A 22,617-nucleotide genomic window follows, 5' to 3' on the forward strand; every position below is an offset into this window, starting at 1 on the left:
AAGCAGAATTGTTTCTAAGCGGGAATGTTGCCAAGATTCATCAGGAAGCCTTTAGGGCTGTGAATTTCTGAGAGTTTTCAAACCAGTGAAGGTCGCCAACATAGACTATTATTTTTTATTGGCACAGAATCAGAAATGTAGTGAGAGGAGTCTCTGGTCATTTAGGAGAAATCTGAAAGTAAAGCTGGCACTTCATCATCAGCATCATCAATCGCATTTATTGAGCGCTTACTATGTGCAGAGCACTGTACTAAGCGCTTGGGAAGTACAAATTGGCAACATATAGAGACAGTCCCTACCCAACAGTGGGCTCACAGTCTAAAAGGGAGACTCCACTTTGATGGAGATGTCACGCTTCTCTTAGCTAAAGTCCTCATTCGTTGCCTGCTCAGTACTTCTGCTGTTTCCTGGCTCGGGGGTTTTTAGTTGCATGATAGACAGCTATGTTTTTTGTTGTTATGGCTATTGGTTTTATCCTTTGATTCTTGTTTGGGGTTTTCTTCCGGATTTCCCAAGAAAGCAGAAAACAGGCTCCCCCCCCCCCCCCCCGAACATTAAATTGAACGATGGTTTGTGAAATGGGATGTGGGCACAGTCGTGTCTGCCATTGATGAGATGAGCACAGAGGGGCCAGATGAGAGAGTGTGGGTGGTTCAGAGCAAATCACCACTAATCCTGCATAGAAACCCAACTCAAAACGCGTGTCTCATTAGCCGCGGGACCCATCTTTCCCTCAACCACGGGTGAGCGGGCGACTTTCACCTGGATATCAGGGGGCCAAAAAAGGCACGTTTTCACGGGCCACGCAGGCAAGAGATTCCCTCTCTGTCTCTGACATCCACGCTCAGGCACAGTCTCACCCTCAGGAGTGTTGTCAGGGAAACCGAAAGACTACTCTTTCAGATCTGTTGCCTGAAATCAATTTTTTGTCATTGGCTCACATCACTGGGCCACACTGAGAAGCCTATTAGAGCACGGGCCTGAGAGTCGGAAGGACTTGGGTTCTAATCCCGGCTCCACCACTTGTCTGTCGTGTAACCTCGGGCGTGTCGCTTAACTCCTCTTTGCCTCAATTCCCTCATCAGCTGCGTGGTTCAGTGGAAAGAGCCCGGGCTTTGGAGTCAGTGGTCATGGGTTCAGATCCCGGCTCCGCCACTTTCATTCATTCATTGTCGTATTTATTGAGTGCTTACTGTGTGCAGAGCACTGTACTAAGCGCTTGGGATGTACAAGTTGGCAACATATAGAGACGGCCTCTACCCGACAGTGGGCTCACAGTCTAGAAGACTTGTCACTTGTCAGCCACTAGCCACTTGTCAGCTGTGTGACTTTGGGCAAGTTCACTTCACTTCTCTGTGCCTCAGTTACCTCGTCTGTAAAATGGGGATGAAGACTGTGAGCCCCCCATGGGACAACCTGATCACCTTGAAGCCTCCCCAGCGTTTAGAACAGTGCTTTGCACATAGTAAGTGCTTAATAAATGCCATTATTATTATCTTTAAAATGGGGATTAAAACCAGGAGCTTCATGTGGGACGTGAAGTTTGTATCTAAACCAGCACTTAGGACAGTGCCAGGCACATAGTAAGTGCTTAACAAATGCCATAAAAAAACTTATTGGGCATATCTGGACTCTGTCTGCAGTTTATAAATATTTCAGATAAATCAAAGTGTAATTCTACCTCGAACAGTTGGAGGGAAATAGCACTCGATGTTGACCAGTGGATTTTGACATAATTTAGGTTTATCTTAGTGGTCTTTTGATTGGTACCATTCCTAGAGGCCACAATTTCTTCCAAGAAAGCACAACTCTTAGTGTATCTGCTTACACTAGTCACCAATATTTAGGTCCTTTAGGGATTACAGAAATTTTGATGTTTGTTGCTTGAGTATCAAGCTTTCCTAACATTTGGTCTCTTTTACTCGTGGGTACAACATGTTTCAGAATACAAGGAAAAAAAAATTACTATCCCCACCTAGTCATTCATTCATTCATTCAATCATATTTATTGGGCGCTTACTGTGTGCAGAGCACTGTACTAAGCGCTAGTCTTAAACTATACTAAAAAATGTAGTAATAATGATGGCATTTGTTAAGCGTTTACTATGTGCAAAGCACTGTTCTAAGCGCTGGGGAGGAAATAAGGTGATCAGGTTGTCCCACATGGAGCTCACAGTCTTAATCCCCATTTTACAGATGAGGGAACTGAGGCATAGAGAAGTGAAGTAACTTGCCCAAAGTCACACAGCTGACAAATGGCAGAGCCAGGATTAGAACCCATGACCTCTGACTCCCACGCCCGGGCTCTTTCCATCGAGCCATGCTGTTTCGGGTGTTTGGGAGTTTAGAATCTCTTTACAAGTGCTAAATTGATGAGTGGTAAAGTGGGGAAAAAAAGATAGTAATGACTAGTGCTCTACTAGAATTGAATGAATTTTAAAATTTAAAATTTTAAGTTCATTAAAATGAATTTAAATTTTAATTTGAATGAGTTTAAAAATGTTCCCCTAGAATAGATTTTATATATTTGGGGTATTCAGAGCCCTAAATCGGAGAATTCATTAAGACAGTTTAAAACCTCCAAATTTTCACATCACTGAAAAGTGGCCGGAAAAAAGAAAAGATAGCTTTGAGAGCTATCTGTGGAAACCCGTCTTGACTTCTAAGAAATCCGATCAGAGTTCTAATTAGATTTCAGATAGGATTAACAGACTTTCATTTTCCTCTAAATCACTAAAAAGAGCAGGCGGGTTCCACCCTGTGTTTTGAAAATGATCAAAGACTCTTAGTTCTTGGAAGCTTAAAGACTCGGTACTCTACTTCATTCGAACACGAGTTTTCCTTCAAATTTTAAAGTTTTGTGCATGGCACAGGTGAGTTCAATAAAGCTCATAGGGCATTAACCATGGCTCGGTTACATATTCAGCAGAAAGGCTGTTGAGCTGGTATGTCAAGTTTATGCTTCAGTGGCACGTCTGATTTGCCATTTTGCAGCTGTGACATTGGGGCGTGAATTTAGCTTTCCTCCACGAGGCAGCTCTCTTTCCTCCAGCGGCTCAGCCTTTGACTTTCCTCGGCAGCTTCACCATTCCTTGAAATATCCCCACTTCTCCAAAAGCCGATTCTCGATCACCCTCCACCCCTCCTAACCGCCTCCTCCTCTTTGTTCTTCCAGTAGTCACTGAGCTCCTCAAGCATGCAGTCCTCACCCGCTCACCCCGTTTTCTTACCACGGACTCCATCCTTAATCCTTTACAGTAAAAAGGCTCTCTCTCTCTCTCTCTCTTATCATTCCACCCGAGCGGCTGTTTACCATTTCATAAAATTGTCAGGGGGCCGGGGGGGAGTTTCTTCAGTAGGGTAACCAAGGAAACAGCCCAGACCAAGTCTAAATGGGCTCTTCCCTGTAATCATCCTCCTGGGTTTTGCAAGTTGGCCAGTTGGCCCTCAGACCGCTCTTAATTGATCCTTAGGGGACTTTTTCCCGGCTTCTCTTCCACCCAGCCTCGAAGCCGTACGCTCGGTACGGAGGAGCCAGCCGGGGCTGCCCCTTTCCATCTAGATACCAGCAATGCTACAGAGCGGACACTCCAAACGGACCAAAACAGGTACATCTGTAGCACAGCAAGAGCTAGGAGAGGAACACAATCGGCTTGTCCTAAGGATTCGCAGGCTGCTAGAAAAATCGATTCACAATTTCCAGTAGGGATCACTAGGGGAGAATGGTGGATTTCAAAGTAACTCATCTTAACATTAATGTACCCCAAAGAGTCACCCAACCATCTGCCCTGGTTTTGAATCTTGCCACCTGAGTTGTCATGACTGTAAGCTCATTGTGGGCAGGGAATGTGTCTGTTTATTGGTATATCGTCCTCTCACAAATGCTTAGTACGGTGCTTTGCACATATTAAGTGCTCCGTAAGTACAGTTGAATGAGTGAATGAATGATGGAGCCTCTGACAAGGGGTAACAGAAGGTCCGAAGTATATTATCAGAGGCAGATTGCTAAAGCTTAGCTAAAGAAACATGGTTGGGGAGAGCAGGGTTATGACTTTCTTGCGTGCTAAAATGAGTCATGGAGTCATCTCGTCCCCCTTCTAGACTGTGAGCCCACTGTTGGGTAGGGACCATCTCTATATGTTGCCAACTTGTACTTCCCAAGCGCTTAGTACAGTGCTCTGCACCCAGTAAGCGCTCAATAAATACGATTGAATGAATGAATGAATCTCTTGTTCCGTGTATATCCCACGCTGCTCCTTCTTGCTACAGGAAGTCAGAAATAAAGTCAGTTTTACCTTTTTTAGAAGAAGTTGGTACCATTGCCTGCTGAGATCATACATCAACCCTCTTAATAAAAACGTGTGACGGTGCTTTCCCTCCTCAAATCTGCTCTAACTATTCACATAGCCATCGGCTTCAAGATTTTTTCCATCAGCTGACTCCTCCTTACCAATGTGCTCTCTTCTAGTTCCTGGGTGGAGGCGGTGGAGGGATGCAGGCATATAGGAGAAAAGTGAATCATGCCACTGTTTTGTAATTTGAACTCCAACACCGTGAACAAAGATGGCATTGTTAAGCGCTTATTCCGTGCTAAGCGTTGAAGTAAATTCAGGGTTATTGGATTTGACACAGTGCCTGTCCAACATGGAGCCTTAAAATATTCCCCTTTTGCAGTAGAGGAAACCGAGGCACCCGAAAGGTTAAGTGACTTGCTCAGGGTCACAGAGCGGGCCAGCAGCAGAGCCGGGATTAGGATCCAAGCTTCCCGATTCCCAGTCCTGAGCTGTTTCCGTGAGACCACACTGTTCTTAGAGGTCGTATTGATTTTTTATCCATACCAGGATCAGCGTGAAGGCCATTATAATATAATTCATCAGCAAATTGGGTGGTAAAGCTGAAGTCCTGTTTATTAACTCCGTATCTTTGTGGAGGGCACGATCTTGGAGACCGCTGATAACATCAGAGAAGCAGCGTGGCTCAGTGGAAAGAGCCCGGGCTTGGGAGTCAGAGGTCATGGGTTCTAATCCCGGCTCCACCACTTGTCAGCTGTGTGACTGGGCAAGTCACTTAGCTTCTCTGGGCCTCAGTTCCCTCATCTGTAAAATGGAGATTAAGACTGTGAACCCCATGTGGGACAACCTTGATTACCTTGTGGGCACGTAGTAAACATTTAACAAATACCAACATTATTGTTATTATTATTATCTCGGGAGAGAGCAATAGGATTCATATTCAACCTGACAAATTTGAGAAGTGGTATGAGCAGCTCAGTGGACTGAACCCCCAAAGGGACAAGTATAAGAGTATAAGCTACCAATTTTTGTAGAGTTCCTCAGGGAAGCAGCATGGCTCAGTGGAAAGAGCCCGGGCTTTGGAGTCAGAGGTCATTGGTTCAAATCCTGGCTCCTCCACTTGTCAGCTGTGTGACTTTGGGCAACTCACTCCACTTCTCTGTGCCTCAGTTCCCTCATCTGTAAAATGGGGATTAAGACTGTGAGTCCCCTGTGGGACAACCTGATCACTTTGTAAACTCTACAGCGCTTAGAACAGTGCTTTGCACATAGTAAGCGCTTAATAAATGCCATTATTATTATTACTAACTCAAATCGAAAGTATTGAAAGCCCAGACTGGTAGTAGTAGTTGTATTTTCTTTGGTGCTCAAAGGTGAGTATGTAATTGCATTCATACTTCCTTTCTGTTCAAAGTGATTTTGTTCAGATAGCTAATGTCTCGTTCCAACCATGTCAGCCACTGCCCGTGTTTCAGGTTCTTTGCGAAGCTTTTGAAAAGGGCCACGTGTGATTTTTCAGTCAGCCAAGTCAGTGGTGTTTATTGAACGCTTACCATGGGCAGAGCACTGTACTAAGCGATTGGGAGAGTACAGTGCAACAGAACTGGTTAGACATGTTCCCTGCCCGTACGGAGCTCACACTCATGAGGGGTTCAGGGTCTTTCTGCATGGTTTTTCAGTGAATTTACTGTGAAGAGTGATACAAGGGCAAATTCCTGTTTTTTTTAATGGTGTCTGTTAAGCATTTATGCCTCTGACATGTAGCTGGTAGACAAAACCGACCTCCTTGGAATCCTGAAGCTAGGAAAAGCCTTGTTGAGTGGGACTTTGCCTACTATTCCCAACTCTGATTTTCAGTTGAGTGGGACTATGTCTACTCTTCCCAACTCTGATTTTCCTTTAAATGTTTTAAGTGAAGATGGAAGATACCGTTAGAGATTCTGGGACCCAGATTTAGGAAGGCTGGAATAAAATGACCCTGGAAGTGATGACAGTCCTTTTAGACTGTGAGCCCACTGTTGGGTAGGGACTGTCTCTATACGTTGCCAACTTGTACTTCCCAAGCGCTTAGTACAGTGCCCTGCACACAGTAAGCGCTCAATAAATGCGATTGGTGATGATGATAAAAATACAATCATAGTCCAAGTGGGACCTAGATTTGCACGGTTTCCGGAACAGGGATGCAGCATGGACTAGTGGAAAGAGCACCTGAGAGTCAGAGGACCCGGGTTCGAATCCTGGCTCTGCCAAAATGCTTGCCGCGTGATCTTGGACAAGTCACATAACTTCTCTGTGCCTCAGTTCTCCTCCCGCTTAGATTGGCAGTCCCATGAGGGAAAGGGACTGTGTCCAACCCAATTCACTCCTATCTATCCCAGTGCTTAGAATAGCATTTGACACGTACAAGTGCCATTTAAAAATAAAATCTTGTAGAGAAACTCCCCTTTCGTTGCCACACTAAATTACTCAGCCCTTCTAACACGTTTCTACTCGTGGTGGCATCCATTCGGCTCTTCGGATATGGTTGGAGCCTTCCGTGCTGTGTCGGGGGAGACCAGTCTTGTGGCCTTTAATTCTAAACACCTGCCCATGTGGCCAGATCACAGAAAAGCTAGTAATTATGTCGGGGCCCCCACGTCCCAACAGAGTAAGCTGCCATGGGTGTACCCGTGTGAACTCTGTTCCAAGGAATGCCCGTAACCACTTCTAAAGGAAAGTCCCTCCTGTGTTGTACGCAGATCTGTGGGGAGCCTGTTCCCATCTTCTTGTTCCCTGGCCCATCCAGAAGCATCCCGAGAGGCCGGGGGTGTCGGCTTCTGAGATCAGAGAAGCCTCGTGGCCCAGTGGGTAGAGCACGGGCCTGGGAATCAGAAGGACTTGGATTCTAATCCTGACTCGTCTGCTGTGTGGCCTTGGGCAAGTCACTTCACTTCTCTGTGCCTCAGTTCCCTCATCTGAAAAATGAGGATGAATCAATCAATCGTATTTATTGAGCGCTTACTATGTGCAGAGCACTGTACTAAGCGCTTGGAAAGTACAAATTGGCAACACATAGAGACAGTCCCTACCCAACAGTGGGCTCACAGTCTAATAGGGGGAGACTGATGAAGACTGAGCCCCATGTTGGATAGGGACTACGTCCAATCCGATTACCTCGTATCTACCCTAGCGCTTATTACCCAAGCACACGGTAAGCGCTTAACAAATACCACAATTATAACTATTATTATTCTCTGCCTCAGACCCCTCAAATGGGGTTTAAGCCTATAAGCCCCATGGAGGGCTGCGTCCAACCCGATTTCCCTGTGTCCACCCCAGTGCTTAGTCCAGTGCCTAGCACCTAATCATCATAATCACATAAGAGAAGCAGCGTGGCTCAGTGGAAAGAGCACGGGCTTTGGAGTCAGATGTCATGGGTTCAAATCCCGGCTCCGCCACCTGTCTGCTGTGTGGCCTTGGGCAAGTCATTTAACTTCTCCGGGCCTCAGTTCCCTCATCTGTAAAATGGGGATTAAGACCGTAAGCCCCATGTGGGACAACCTGATCACCTTGTATCCCCCCCAGCGCTTAGAACACTGCCTTGCACGTAGTAAGCGCTAAACAAATGCCATCATTATTATTATTATCTCAAAAAAAGCACGATTATTAGTAGTATTATAAGAAGATGCCCCTCACTGCGACGCTTGTGGCCGATTTGTTGAGGTTGTTGATCTTTTCAGGGAGTGTTCGGTGCCGCCATCCTTGCCTAGAAAGGTGGTCCCCCAAACAGGGCCTTGCATTTGTAGTTGCCGTTTGTGAGGGGTCATTTCAGATGCCCTCCAAAGTATCATGGAATAATTTGGAGAGGCTCCGGGGCATCCATAGATGTAATTAGAGGGAGATGGGCATCCGGGGGTACAGTACGAGCATTTCCCCATTTTCTAGTACTGTTCACCCCGTGATCGGAAGGCTTCTGGCAGTGCAACCCCCAGATGTTTATCCTCAGCAAGCTGCCCCCGACAAGCCGTCCGGTGCGAGCACATTTCCGAAGCCCGTGTTGACTTCAAAGCAGTCTTTGACCCTATCGGATGTCAAGCCCACGGGCACTCGATGCCGCTAAAACTTTCAGGACAGCATCTGTTGGTGATGGAGCATCCGGACGGAGGGAGTGTCGCTCGTTGTGCGCGTGGGTCGCAATTCAGGTCAATATTGGAACTTTAAGACCCAAGCGGATCTAATGGGTCATTTCCCCGCGTGTAGCCAGATACGCGGAGCGATCGGCAGCGTCCGTGTTGACTTCCTCAGCAAGGCATTGGCGTGTTACTGCGCGGGCTGCATCCCGATCGTCGTCGATGGGCCAGCTGCGCTCCATTAGCTGCTGGCGAGGGTAGCAAAACGTAGGCTCTTTCTCAGGGTCACTGCATGAGGAAGACATTAGCGATGGGAATGAGGTGGCCGAACGTGAGAAGTAGATCATCCGACACTTGGGACACTTCACTGGGCTCCTCGACTCCTGCCTCGTCTTCCCTCGAAGAGGGCCTTAATCCTCCCGAAGCGTATCCTCTCGCCGGCAAACGCCGACGCACTGGGCCGTTCGCAGCCATCTGGCCGGGCAGCTGCGGTTTAATTGCAGCCATGCTTTCTGTATCGTTTTTGTTTGTCTTCGTCCCCCTCCCCCCTTCAATTGTCAAGCTCCTTTTCAGCATGGACGGTCTGTCGCGACGTAGTGGATAGAGAACGGGTTTAGGAGTCAGAAGGACGTGGGAGCTAATCCCAGCTCCACCGAGTGTCTGCTCTTTGACTTTGGGCAAGTCGCTTCACTTCTCCGGGCCTCAGTTACCTCATCTGCAAAATGGGGATTAAGCGCGAGAGCCCCACGTGGGACAGGGGCTGGGTCCAAGCTGATTAGCTTTATAGCTTTAATTCTATTTGTTCTGACACGTGTCTACATGTTTTGTTTTACTGTCTATCTCCCCCTTCTAGACTGTGAACCCGTTATTGGGTAGAGACAGTCTCTATCTGTTGCCGACTTGTACTTCCCAAGCGCTTAGTACAGTGCTCTGCACACAGTAAGCGCTTAATAAATACGATTGGATGAATGAATGAATGAATGAATTGTATCTACCCCAGTGCTTAGAATAGCACTTAGTAAGTGCTTAACAAGTAGGATAATTATTGTCATTCGTCCCCAAGCACTTAGAGCTGAGTTAGGCGCGTCTTAGGGACTAATATCTAATATCTACTAATATCTTAGATGACGGTACTATCCTGCACGAGTAGTCGATGGAAGCCTGCTGTGTGGCTTTGGGCAAGTCTTTGTAAATCAGCGTGGCTCAATGGAAAGAGCACAGAGGTCAGAGGTCAGGAGTTCAAATCCCGGCTCCGCCACTTGTCAGCTGTGTGACTTTGGGCAACTCACTTCACTTCTCTGTGCCTCAGTTCCCTCATCTGTAAAATGGAGATGAAGACTGTGAGCCCCACGTGGGACAACCTAATCACGTTGTATCTCCCCAGTGCTTAGAAAAGTGCTTTGCACATAGTAAGCGCTTAATACCATTATTATTATTATTATTATTATTATTATTATTATTATTGTCACTGAACTTATCCGGGTGTGTTCAGCTCCGTCCTTGATTGGGTTGTTGCTGTTTACCTTGTCACTGTCCGGAACAGCCTCCGGTAGGCAAATGCTTCTGTCCTGCAAGTCGGTTTTCAAACTCCGGGACGCCCTTCTGGCTTGGCGTTTGTCGGTGTTACCGAGGGTAGTGGTTGCCAGGGCCGTGCCAATGCAATGCCAGCTAGACTCTTCTAGAACCACCTAAGGGAGGGAAAGTTAAATGTTCAGCTCCCTGGCCTAAGACTACCTGTTCGCTTAGCTGTCTTAGAACACGGGAGTTACATTCTTGCAGAATCCCACGTTCAGAAATTCATCGCGTCCCGTGCAAAGAACCGCCTCTTCCGACTTGGCATCGAGCTGGGTCCAGGCAGGCTCACGTTGTTGGAAGAATGTCCCCCAATCCTGCCGTCGTGTTGCAGCCGAAATGCACGGGGATGACACGTGTTATGGGGCAGAACTGAGTGGACCACAGTCGATTTTAGATAAGGCTAAAATCCTTATCTTCTGCCACCTACAACTGATGATAGTAATGATAATAATTCATTCATTCAATCATATTTATTGAGTGCTTACTTTGTGCAGAGCACTGTACTAAGCACTTGGAAAATAATAATGGTATTTGTTAAGCACTTACTATTTGTCAAGCACTGCAGATGCAAGATAATCAGGTAGGACTGCAGCCTCACATTTGGATGGGTTGACTTTTGTGTCCGGGCGATGACCCCAGTGTTCTGGGGCACCGTCCACGCGTTCTTGTATCTGGGAAACGGCAATGTTTGCCTGCTTCTTTATAAAGGACCTTTAATTATCATTTGACCGAAGGCTGTCCATCACCTCGCCCCCTCCTGCCTCACCTCCCTTCTCTCCTTCTCCAGCCCAGCCCACACCCTCCGCTCCTCTGCCGCTAATCTCCTCACCGTTAGGCCTCGTTCTCACCTGTCCCGCTGTCGACCCCCAGCCCACGTCATCCCCCTGGCCTGGAATGCCCTCCCTCCCAACATCCGCCAAGCTAGCTCTCTTCCTCCCTTCAAGGCCCTACTGAGAGCTCACCTCCTCCAGGAGGCCTTCCCAGACTAAGCCCCCTCCTTCCTCTCCCCCTCATCCCCCTCTCCATCTCCACCGTCTTACCTCCTTCCCTTCCCCACAGCACCTGTATATATGTATATATGTTTGTACATATTTATTACTCTATTTATTTTACTTGTACATATCTATTCTATTTATTTTATTTTGTTAATATGTTTGGTTTTGTTCTCTGTCTACCCCTTCTAGACTGTGAGCCCACTGCTGGGTAGGGACTGTCTCTATATGTTGCCAACTTGTACTTCCCAAGCGCTTAGTACAGTGCTCTGCACACAGTAAGCGCTCAATAAATATGATTGATTGATTGATTGATTTTATAGACTGCGTGGGTTCTAGTGTAAGGATGTTGCTGAATGACACAGGAGGCACTTCAGGAGGGCAACAGCAGCCGCGATGGGGGAGGTGGGGAAGGGAGAGCCTAGGGGAGCTTCGGAGGATTGTCAGGGAGGCCGGGGAGAAACGTAGTTGTGACGAATCTGGGATGTTTTTCCCCTTCTACCACTCATCATCATCATCAATCGTATTTATTGAGCACTTACTGTGTGCAGAGCACTGTACTAAGCGCTTGGGAAGTACAAGTTGGCAACATATAGAGACGGTCCCTACCCAGCAGTGGGCTCACAGTCACACTCGCTCCTCTATCATTGAGTAGGAAACTCCTGTTGCATTCACAGGGATTTCTGGCAACTCTCCACATCTATGGGAAGCAGCCCAGCCTAGTGGAAAGAGCACACCTCTGGGAATCAGAGGAGTCGGACGACCTGACTTCTAATCCCAGCTCTGCCACTTGTCTGCTGGGTAGACTTGGCCAAGTCCCTGGCCCACAGTTTCCTCATTAGTAGAATGGAACTTAAATATGGTTTTTAATGGTAACTGTTAAGCACTTACTGTGTGTCAAGCACTGTTTTGAGTGCTGGGTTTGATAGAAGTTAACATTTATTTTCCTATCCCTCTTAGCCCGTGAACCCCATGTGGAACAGGCACTGTCTGACCCTATTATCTTATATCTGCCGCAGCACTTGGTACAGGGATTGGCACATAGCATTTAACAACTGCCACAGTTATTATGAGATGAGAACGAAGCACTCTGAGTAGATTAGCTTGAAAGGAACAAAGAATGTGAGCCGGGATTAGTGGGAGAGAAGACTGCGGGGGTTGGGGAGAAAACGAGAGCACTGATGAAGTTCCTTAAAGCTGATGGTCAGGAGTTTCTGTTTGATGGATGGGACTAGGCAACTGTCGAGGGGTGAGACGTGGGGAAATCTGCGTAGTACAATGTTTTAGGCAGGTGACCGGGCAGACAATGATATCCACCTCAGACCAGGTGACTTCTGCTTCACCAGGGTAGGGCAGGGAAGTGGGGAGAGAAGGTTGCTTTTCTGGAGATAAGGAAAAAGAAAGTTGAGGCCCTGAGTAGGAAGGATGAGTCCAGATTACCTGTGCTGAAACAGTTCCCCGAAGGCCACTGTAATTTTATGGGTTCTTTTGTTTTGTTTCGGTTTTTTGTGGGTATTTGTCAAGTGCTTGGGCAACTGACCATGGGCAAGTCACTTAACTTCTCTAGGGGTCAGTTCCCACATCTGTAAAATAGGGATGAAGACTGTGAGCCCCACGTGGGACAACCTGATTACCTTGAGAATCAAGGTATTAGAGAAGCAGCGTGGCTCAGTGGAAAGAGCATGGGCTTTGGAGTCGGGTCATGGGTTCGAATCCCGGCTCTGCCAATTGTCAGCTGTGTGACTTTGGGCACGTCACTTAACTTCTCTGTGCCTCAGTTCCCTCATCTGTAAAAATGGGGATTAAGAATGAGAGCCCCCTGTGGGACAACCTAATCTCCTTGTAACCTCCCCAGCGCTTAGAACAGTGCTTTGCACATAGTAAGCACTTAATAAATGCCATCATTATTATTATTGTATCTGCCCCAGCGCTTAGAACAGTGCTTGGCACATAGTAAGGACTTAACAAATGCTATAAAAAAAGTGCTACTGTGTGCCCGGCACTGTTCTAAGCGCTGGGGTAAATTCAAGGTAATCAGGTTGGACACAGTCCCTGTCCCACATGGATCTTAGGGTCTTATTCCCCATTTTGCAGGTGAGGCAACTGAGGCACAGAGAAGAGAAATGACTTCCCAAGGTCATGCAGCAGGCAAGTGGCAGAACCGGGACTAGAACCCAGGTCTTTCTGACTCCCATGCCTGTGCTCTAACCACTAGGCCATGCTTCAGAGAGTTGAAAGACAGGGAGGAGTCAAGGGTTATGCCTTTGTTGCAGACTTGAGAAATGGGCAGGATGGCATCGTCAACTCTGATAGGAAAGTGAAGAAGAGGAGAAGATGATTTTGGGGGGGGAAAGAGTTGTTCAGTTAGACATAACTCTAAGGTGCCAGCAGAGCATCCATGAAGAGATGCCTTGGAGGCAGGAGGAAATGCGAGATTGCTGTGAAGGAGAGAGGTCAGGGCTAGCAAGGTCAAGGTGGTAGTTGAAATCTCGGGAGTGGGTAAATTTGAGAAGAGAAGGGAACCCAAAGCAAGATCCCTGAGGGATAAGTAGGGTGGAGAATCAATGGAAGAGCTGATGAAAGAGATGAGGAGCTCACTGAGGGCGGGGTTGTATTGTACTCTCCCAAGTGCTTAGTACAGAGCGCTGCGCATAGTAAGTGCTCAAGAGATAACAGTGATTAATCGATAAGGATCTGCCAGAGAGGTAAGAGCAGACCCAGGAAAGGATCTTTAGAAAGATCGCCATCGGTGATCTGATCTTGGACAGGACAGTGTCAGTGGAGTGAAGGGAACAGGAATTGGATTGTAGAAGGGAGATGGGGAAGGGGAAGTGGAACAGCAGGTGTCTGTACGACCCTTGTGAGGCGTTAGGTTGGAACTGGGAGGAGGGAGATGTTTTCTCTCTCTAACTCACTCTCCTATGCCTCCTTCAAAGGCGGATCTCTGCCGACACCACTGCAGACAGGGAGATCCCAATCTGTCCTCCCTCACCCTTAGGGCCAGGAACTGTCAACCTGCTCATCTTACATCTACCCCCGGTCTTAGTACAGCGCTTAGCACAAAGTAAGCACTTTAACAGACACCGCAGCTATCATTATTACTGTAATACATAGAGCCCACGAGAGATGCCCGGATAACGCTATCACCCCTGCCTGTTTATACCTGAATAATTTATGTTATGGAATCCAATTTGGGGGGATGCTTTTGTGAAGCTACTGCATCCAGTGACCTTGGCCATACTACAGTTTTTGTATCTGTGACTTACAGGTAAAGAACAGTCTTTGGAGATGAGTATGCTTCCAGTTCCCACCACTCCCCTTTCGGCTTTTACTAAGGAATCGAACGCCTCCAAACACGGCGATCATCACCACCATCACCACCACGAGCATAAGAAGAAGAAGAAGAAACACAAGCACAAGCATAAGCATAAGCATAAGCATGACAGCAAGGAAAAAGACAAAGAACCTTTCACCGTCTCCAACAGCCCTGCCAGCGGCCGCTCCGTTCGATCCCCCTCTCTGTCGGACTGAAGCGGACAGATCCTTCTCCCGGAGAGCCTGGAAAGGGCGGCTATAACTTAAACCCATTCCTCCCGAAAGGACGCCAAACCGTGACTTCGCCCTGTCGGAGACCTTCGGAGTCCATTCGGATGCCAAATGGTGAATTGGCATGGCGATTGAAATCTAATTAGGAAATTGGGCTTTATGGTTCTGAATCAACTCTTTGACTCCCTCTTTCTAAGTACAACAAACTTTTCTTTTCCGAAGGGCCCCCATACCCGCTAGCAGCCCCTCTCACATCGTGCTCTCCGTGCGTCCTGCCAAAATCAATTATGTTTTAAAGTTTTTGCCGAGCGTTACAAGGGAAAGTTACATTTTCAACAGAAGCAACTGCCAGATCTGTGGTGAAACCACTGTTTCCAGTCCAGCTTTGGGTAACAACGTCTAGACCTCCTGAAGAGACAAAGGATGTTTGAAAGTCCTGCTTGCCTCATTTTTGTTTTAACCGTTGCAGTCGAGTACCAGAATATCTGAAAGAGGACCGAGAGAGTTTCCTTTCTCCCCTCAGTGTTGAAAACTTAAGCTGCTGACTTTTTACTACAGTGTTCTCTGATTAGGCTTTAGAATCTGAACCGAAATCCCTTTACGCTTGATTAGCCTAGAATCGGGCTTTTATAATTATAATAAGGTGTGCGGATTTTGTCGCATGAGCTTTTTGCGTTAACAGTAAATATACTTCTGTGTAAAATGCGCCTCACTAGAAGTCAGACATTTTCAAATATTTAAGCACCTATCCTATGCTCTTGCTGAAACAGGTTTTTCTTGGTATGTTTTCCACAAAGTCCATCCTCTTTCTTGAGTACAGAATTGATTTTGAAGTGAACATGGGTGTGTGGTCCTTTCAACAGGTGAGTTCAGGTATGATTCAGAAGAGATACGGCATTGACAGATTTTTTATTTGAATCGGTCTTTTTAAATAGAGCTGAATAGCATTCTGGGAGGGATGTGCGTATTTTAATTCCTCACAGAGCTGAAAAAGTCTTTGTTTCATTTTTATCATGCCTGTTCGCAGCTGATGGCTTTTGAGTTTACATTTTCTTCATTCAGTTTTCTATTCAGGATGCTGCGTTCCATTGTAGCACTTCCCCTCACCCATTGACTCTTGTTAGAAAATGGCACTTCTTCTCAGAAAAACCATTTTCAAAGGGGACCCAAAAATGGACTTTTAGGTATGTTCTCGAAGTGTTAATAAAATTTTTTATGATCTTTCTGCCTTGGAAATCTTTCGTTAGGTTGTATACATTGCATGCATATCGGGAATGCGTCTGTTGCTGTATTGTAGTAATAATAATAATAATAATGGTACTTGTTAAGCGCTTATTATGTGCAAAGCACTGTTCTAAGCGCTGGGATTGATGCAAGGTAATCAGGTTGTCCCATGTGGGGCTCACAGTCTGAATCCCTGTTTTACAGATGAGGGAACTGAGGCCCAGAGAAATGAAGTGACTTGCCCAGAGCCACACAGCTGATAAGTGGTAGAGGCGGGATTCTCTCTAAAGCTCTTAGTGCAGTTAAGCGCTCAATAAATACGATTGAATGAATGAATGCATTTAGCGTACTATTATCCAATACATTTGCAATTAGGTATATTCCGTACAGTGGACTTGAACCCATCCTCAATCAATCAGTGACATTTTTTGAGCACTTACTATGTGCAGAGCATTCTACTGAACTTGGGCGAATACAACAGAGTTAATAGATATGTTCCCTGCCCATAATGAGCTGTCATTCAGTTGTGTTATAAATGCAGTTCTTTTTGAAGTGCTTAGTACAGTGCTCTGCCCACAGTAGGCGCTCAATAAATACGATTGGATGAGTGAATGAGTGAATGGATTAGCGGAACTGACTTCATAATTGATTGTAGTTCCTATATTCCAGCACTGTTAAGAGGAATTCACCCCTGGAGCTCAGGATCATTTTACTACATTAAATACTGTAAAGTTGCACAAACCCAAAGAAGTGTTTTTTGGCACAATTCAGTGAGACTGAGGCTTTAAGGATAGCAGCATTTCTCTGTGACCGATGCACAGAGTGCTTGGGAAAGTTCAGTGCAACTGGGAGGGATGATCCCTGCTTTCAAGGAATTTATAATCTGATAGGGGAGACCATCATTAAAATAAAGTACAGAAGCAGTGTGGATCATTGGATAAAGCAAAGGCCTGGGATTCAGAGGACTGGGGTTCAAATCCTGGCTCTACCACTGCTCTGCTGTATGAACTTGGGCAAGCCTCTGGACTTCTCTGTGCCTCATCTGTAAAATGGGGATTCAGACTGTGGGACCTTGACTGTTTCAATCCTGATTAGCCTGGTTTCTACCCCAGCGCTTAGTTCAGTGCCTGGCACCTAGTAAGTGCTTAACATACATTGTAAAAAAAATACTCCCTACAAATAAAGCCCAACCGGAGGAGGGATGATTTTAGTAGGGCTTTGAAAGCAGGAAAAGTGGTGGTCTGTCACATGCAGATCGGGAGGTAGGACTTGAGCAGGAGGTTGATGTCGAGAGAGAGAGAGAGAGAGAGAGAGAGAGAGACAAGATGAAGGTGCAGTGGCTCTATCCTTGACTCATCTCTTTTGTTCCACCCGCATATTCAATCTGTCACTGAATCCTGTTTGTTCTACCTTCCCAATATTGCTAAAATCTGCTCTTTCCTCTCCATCCAAACTGTTGGAGTGCCGATCCAAGCGTTTATCCTATCCTGCCTTTCCTGCATCTGCCTCCTCGCTGACCTCCCATCCTCCCGTCTCTCCCCACTCCAGTCCGTACTTCATTCTGCTACGTGGATTATTTACGAGAAGCAGCGTGGCTCAGTGGAAAGCGCCCGGGCTGTGGAGTCAGAGGTCATGGGTTCAAATCCCGGCTCTGCCAACTATCAGCTGGGTGACCTTGGGCAAGTCACTTCTCTGGGCCTCAGTTCCCTCATCTGTAAAATGGGGATTAAGACTGTGAGCCCCCCGGGGGACAACCTGATCACCTTGTAACCTCCCCAGCGCTCAGAACAGTGCTTTGCACATAGTAAGCACTTAATAAATGCCATCATTATTATTACCGAAAAATGTTTATCCAGTCATATTTATTGAGTGCTTACTGTGCACAAAGCACTGTATTTAGCGCTTGGGAGAGTACAATATAATTATAGACACATTCTCTGCCCACTGTGAGTTTACAGTCTAGAGACGAGCTTACAGTCTGTCTCCTGACTCGAGAAACTCCAGTGGCCACCCATCTACCTCCACATCAAATAGAAATAAAACCATTGGCTTTAAAGCACTCAATCAGCTCACTCCATCCTCCTCATCCCATCTTCTACTACAACCCAGCCGCACACTCCGCTCGTCTAGTGCCAGCTTACTCACTGTGCCCCGATCTCGTCCGTATCCCCGCCAAACCCTTTCCCACGCCCCCTCCCTCCGTATACGCCAGACCACCACTCTCTCCACATTCAAAGAATTGTTAATGTAGTCCCTTGTCCAAGAGGCCTTCCCCTATTAAACCCTCTTTTGATGATGATGGCATTTGTTAAGCGCTTACTATGTGCAAAGCACTGTTCTAAGCGCTGGGGAGGTTACAAGGTGATCAGGTGGTCCCACCGGGGGCTCACAGTTTTAATCCCCATTTTACAGATGAAGTAACTGAGGCACAGAGAAGTGAAGTGACTTGCCCAAAGTCACACAGCTGACAATTGTCGGAGCTGGGATTTGAACCCATGGCCTCTGACTCCAAAGCCCGTGCTCTTTTCCACTGAGCCACGCTGCTTGCTCTTTTCCCTGGCGCTCTCTCAGTTCTGCATTGTCTAGGCACTTTCATCTGTGACCTTTGGGGAATTCTAGATGTGAGCCCATTGTGGGCAGGGATTGTCAATCAATCAATCAATCAATCGTATTTATTGAGCGCTTACTGTGTGCAGAGCACTGTGCTAAGCGCTTGGGAAGTACAAGTTGGCAACATATAGAGACAGTCCCTACCCAACAGGGCTCACAGTCTAAAAGGGGGAGACAGAGAACAAAACCAAACATACTAACAAAATAAAATAAATAGAATAGATATGTACAAAGTTGTCTCTCTTTGTTGCTGAATTGTACTTTCCAAGCGCTTAGTACAGCGCTCTGCACACAGTAAGCACTCAGTAAATACGACTGAATGAATTAATTTAATATTCACCTCCTCCACAACCCCCAGCGCTTGTCTACATATCTTTAAATTGTATATTATACTTAATGTCTGTCTCCCCCTCTAGACTGTAAGCTCATCTTGGGCAGGGAACATCTGCTAATTCTGCCGTACTCTCCCAAGCGCTTAGTACAGTGCTCTGCACATAGTGCTCAATAAATACGATTGATTGGCAGTGAGTAGGTTGGTAGAGGAAGAAAGCGTATGGGCTAGGTTGTAGTAAGAAATGATTAGGTGGGAGGAGGAGAGCTGAATGAGTGACAAAAAGCCAACGATTAGGCGTTTCTGCTTGATGCAGAAATGGATTGTCCATCCTTGGAGATGTTTGAGGAGCGGGGGAATGTGCGCGGAACAATTTTGCTTTAGAAAAATGCCCGTGTTCAAAACCGTTTCTTTGTACATCGAATCTTTTTGTACCAACCATTGGATTCATTCATTCATTCAATCATATTTATTGAGCGCTTACTGTGTGTAGAGCACTTTACTAAGCGCTTGGGAAGGACAAGTTGGCAACATATAGAGACGGTCCCTACCCAACAACGGGCTCACAGTCTAGAAGTTGGACCATATTTTGCCAGCACAGAGTTGGGCTGGGAGAGGAAATTCCCTGATTTCCCCCCCCACACACACAATTATACCCAAGTTGTGTACTACAAACATGGTAGAGCAGAACTATTATAAGATATCCCTGGAAAAAGAAAACCATAATAATAATGGTGTTTGTTAAGTGCTTACTATGTGCAAAGCACGGTTCTAAGCACCGGGGTAGATACAAGGTGATCAGGTTGTCCCATGTGGGGCTCACAGTCTTAATCCTCATTTTACAGGTGGGTAACTGAGGTCCAGAGAAGTGAAGTGACTTGCCCAGAGTCACACAGCTGACAATTGTCAGAGCCGGGATTTGAACCCATGACCTCTAACTCCCAAGCCGGGGCTCTTGCCACTGAGCCACCTGCTTCTCTACTAGACAGTGATTAGTGACCATCTTTTTAGACTTCAGTAGGGCATCAGTTAAGAGAAGTGCGTGTTGATTATTATAATAGCTTGGGGCACTGGTGGGGGCTAGGGGGTGGGAAGGGGATTTGGGGTGACTCTGTGCAGTAGTTGTGAAGCAGGTGGGATCTGAGTGGAGAAGCGTCCGCAAACCGCAAAAGAAACGGGGCGGAGAGGAGACGGGGGTCAGGCCTGGATCCAAGTAACGGACGTGTGGCCTGTAGATTTAAGCCCATGCGTTCCAAACACCAGATCTCTCACCCTCCGCCGCCCCTTTTGAGACTGTTTTCAGTCGGTAGCATTGATATTTGTAAGATGTCTAGACTGTGAGCCCACTGTTGGGTAGGGACTGTCTCTATATGTTGCCAACTTGTTCTTCCCCAGCGCTTAGTACAGTGCTCTGCACACAGTAAGCGCTCAATAAATGCGATTGATTGATTGATGTCCCTGCCCACAGCTTCTACTGAGTCTGAACAGCTGGCTTGAAGGTATCAAGGGCCTACATCCGTTTTTGATTTTCCCGCGGCTGGCATTCCAGTCAAAGGGGAGCCAACAACCATCGTGGAAGTTCACTGTTTGGTTTGACCATTATGGTTTCTTTCAAGTAATGGGTTTAGAGTTTAGAATAGTTTAGAATTTCTGTTACTACTTGCAAAGACGTTCCCAGTCTGGAAGTAAAAGGTTTATATTCAGGGCAACCCAAGTTGCTTCAGACTCTGTTTTGTGCTCGTGGAACAGTCTGGGGATAGGTTTTCTTTAGAGCCAGAGAGCAGCCTCCAAAAAACTTTTTAAATTCCTGCAGCTTTGGGATTCTGGTCCATCAGTACCGAGAAACTTCGCTGCTAATTACAGTTTGATTTCATCCCACCACCAGGAATGCCGCTTTTAAAAACCTTTTAAATTCCTGCAGCTTTGGGATTCTGGTCCAGCAGTACCGAGAAACTTTGCTGCTAATTACAGTTTGATTTCGTCCTGCCACCAGGAATGCTGCTTTTAAAAACTTTTTAAATTCCTGCAGCTTTGGAATTCTGGTCCAGCAGTACCGAAAAACTTTGCTGCTAATTACAGTTTGATTTCATCCTGTCACCAGGAATGCCGCTTTTAAAAACTTTTTAAATTCCTGCAGCTTTGGGATTCTGGTCCATCAGTACCGAGAAACTTTGCTGCTAATTACAGTTTGATTTCATCCTGCCACCAGGAATGCCGCTTTTAAAAACTTTTTAAATTCCTGCAGCTTTGGGATTCTGGTCCATCAGTACCGAGAAACTTTGCCGCTAATTACAGTTTGATTGCGTCCTGCCACCAGGAATGCCGCTTTTAAAAACCTTTTAAATTCCTGCAGCTTTGGGATTCTGGTCCATCAGTACCGAGAAACTTTGCTGTTAATTACAGTTTGATTTCATCCTGCCACCAGGAATGCTGCTTTTATTCCATCCCTTTCAGGATCTAAAGCTTTCCTCACCTTGGGAAGTGTGTGAAATGGTGATTGGAGAAGGAAGAGACAGAATTGTTGACTTCTGTGCCGATAATTACGGTTATTTATTAAGTACTTACTGTGAGACAAACATGACGTGGCTCAATGGAAAGAGCCCGGGCTTTGGAGTCAGAGGTCAGGGGTTCAAATCCCGGCTCTGCCAATTGTCAGCTGTGTGACTTTAGGCAAGTCACTTCACTTCTCTGTGCCTCAGTTACCTCATCTGTAAAATGGGGATTAGGACTGTGAGCCCCCCATGGGACAACCTGATCACCTTGCGACCTCCCCAGCACTTAGAACAGTGCTTTGCACATAGTAAGCGCTTAATAAATGCCATTATTACTATTATGACGCTAAGCATTGGGGCAGATACAAGTTCATCAGATCAGACACGGTCCCAGAGTTCCATATGGGGCATAAAAATCTCAGAACTAGGCCCTATTTTACAGATGTGAAAACTGAGGCACAGAGAGGTTAAGTAACTTGCACAGGGTCACACAGGAGAGACCAAGTGGCAGATTGGGGGTTAGAATTCAGGACTCCTAATGCTATGCTCTCTTTCCATTTATCAGTCAATTAACGGTATCTAGTGAGCACTTGCTGTGTGCAGAGGACTGTATTAAGTGCTTGAGAAAGTACAGTCCAGCAGAATTGGCAGTCACAATCCGTGTCCTCAAGGAATTTACAGTCTACAGAGATAGTCATCAAGGCCACACTGCTTTGCTTCGCTCCCTCCCTATGCCTCCATATTTGTAAGTAAAACATGGTCATGATGCTTACTTCTAAATAATTTGGGAAGTGTTAAGTAGAAGATCAATATCAATGCAAACTATTTTTCCATCTGTGGAGTGGAAGCCATGGAGCACGACCTGGTGGAAAGAAAGCAGAATTGAGTGTCCGAATTTCTAACGAATTCTAAGGAATTTTGGAATTGGAGAATTACAAGACTTTTATTATTATCATCACCACCATCTTCAGGGGCAGGCCTTGATTAGTTTATGGTGAGTAGTATAGAAACAGAACGGGGCAAAGTATGCTACCATACACAGACCTCTTTAAGGAAGGCAATGTCGTGGCTCAGTGGAAAGAGCCCGGGCTTGGGAGAGTCCATGGGTTCTAATCCTGGCCCTGCCACTTATTGGCTGTGTGACTTTGGGCAAGTCATTTAACTTCTCTGTGCCTCAGTTACCTCATTTGTAAAATGGGGATGGAGACTGTGAGCCCCACATGGGACATCCTGATTACCTTGTATCCCCACCCACCCCCACCTTAGAACACGGTAAGAGCTTAACAGATACCATTATTATTATTTGGTGAGCTTAACCCATAGTAATAGCTTACATTTTGCAGTGCTCTGCACACAGAAAGCAATCAATACCATTCATTGGGTATACGGCACATCTATGTCAAAGGATTTTCCCCTGTTGTTTCATTCATTTCCCCAATAATAATA

General features: G+C 46.3%; 1 protein-coding gene across 1 annotated transcript in view; it reads left to right on the top strand.

Moving 5' to 3' along the window:
• The window catches only part of TAF2 (TATA-box binding protein associated factor 2), a 147,375-nt gene extending 131,637 nt beyond the window's left edge, over positions 1-15,738 (top strand). Inside the window, exon 28 of the mRNA XM_038744924.1 lies at positions 14,237-15,738. Within this exon, the coding sequence (XP_038600852.1) occupies positions 14,237-14,499 (263 nt within the window). The 3' untranslated portion in view covers positions 14,500-15,738. The remainder of the gene's footprint in view (positions 1-14,236) is intronic.
• The last annotated feature ends 6,879 nt before the right edge of the window (positions 15,739-22,617 follow it).

This window comes from Tachyglossus aculeatus, chromosome 4, assembly GCF_015852505.1.
Source record: "Tachyglossus aculeatus isolate mTacAcu1 chromosome 4, mTacAcu1.pri, whole genome shotgun sequence".
NCBI classification, from domain to species: Eukaryota; Metazoa; Chordata; class Mammalia; order Monotremata; family Tachyglossidae; genus Tachyglossus; species Tachyglossus aculeatus.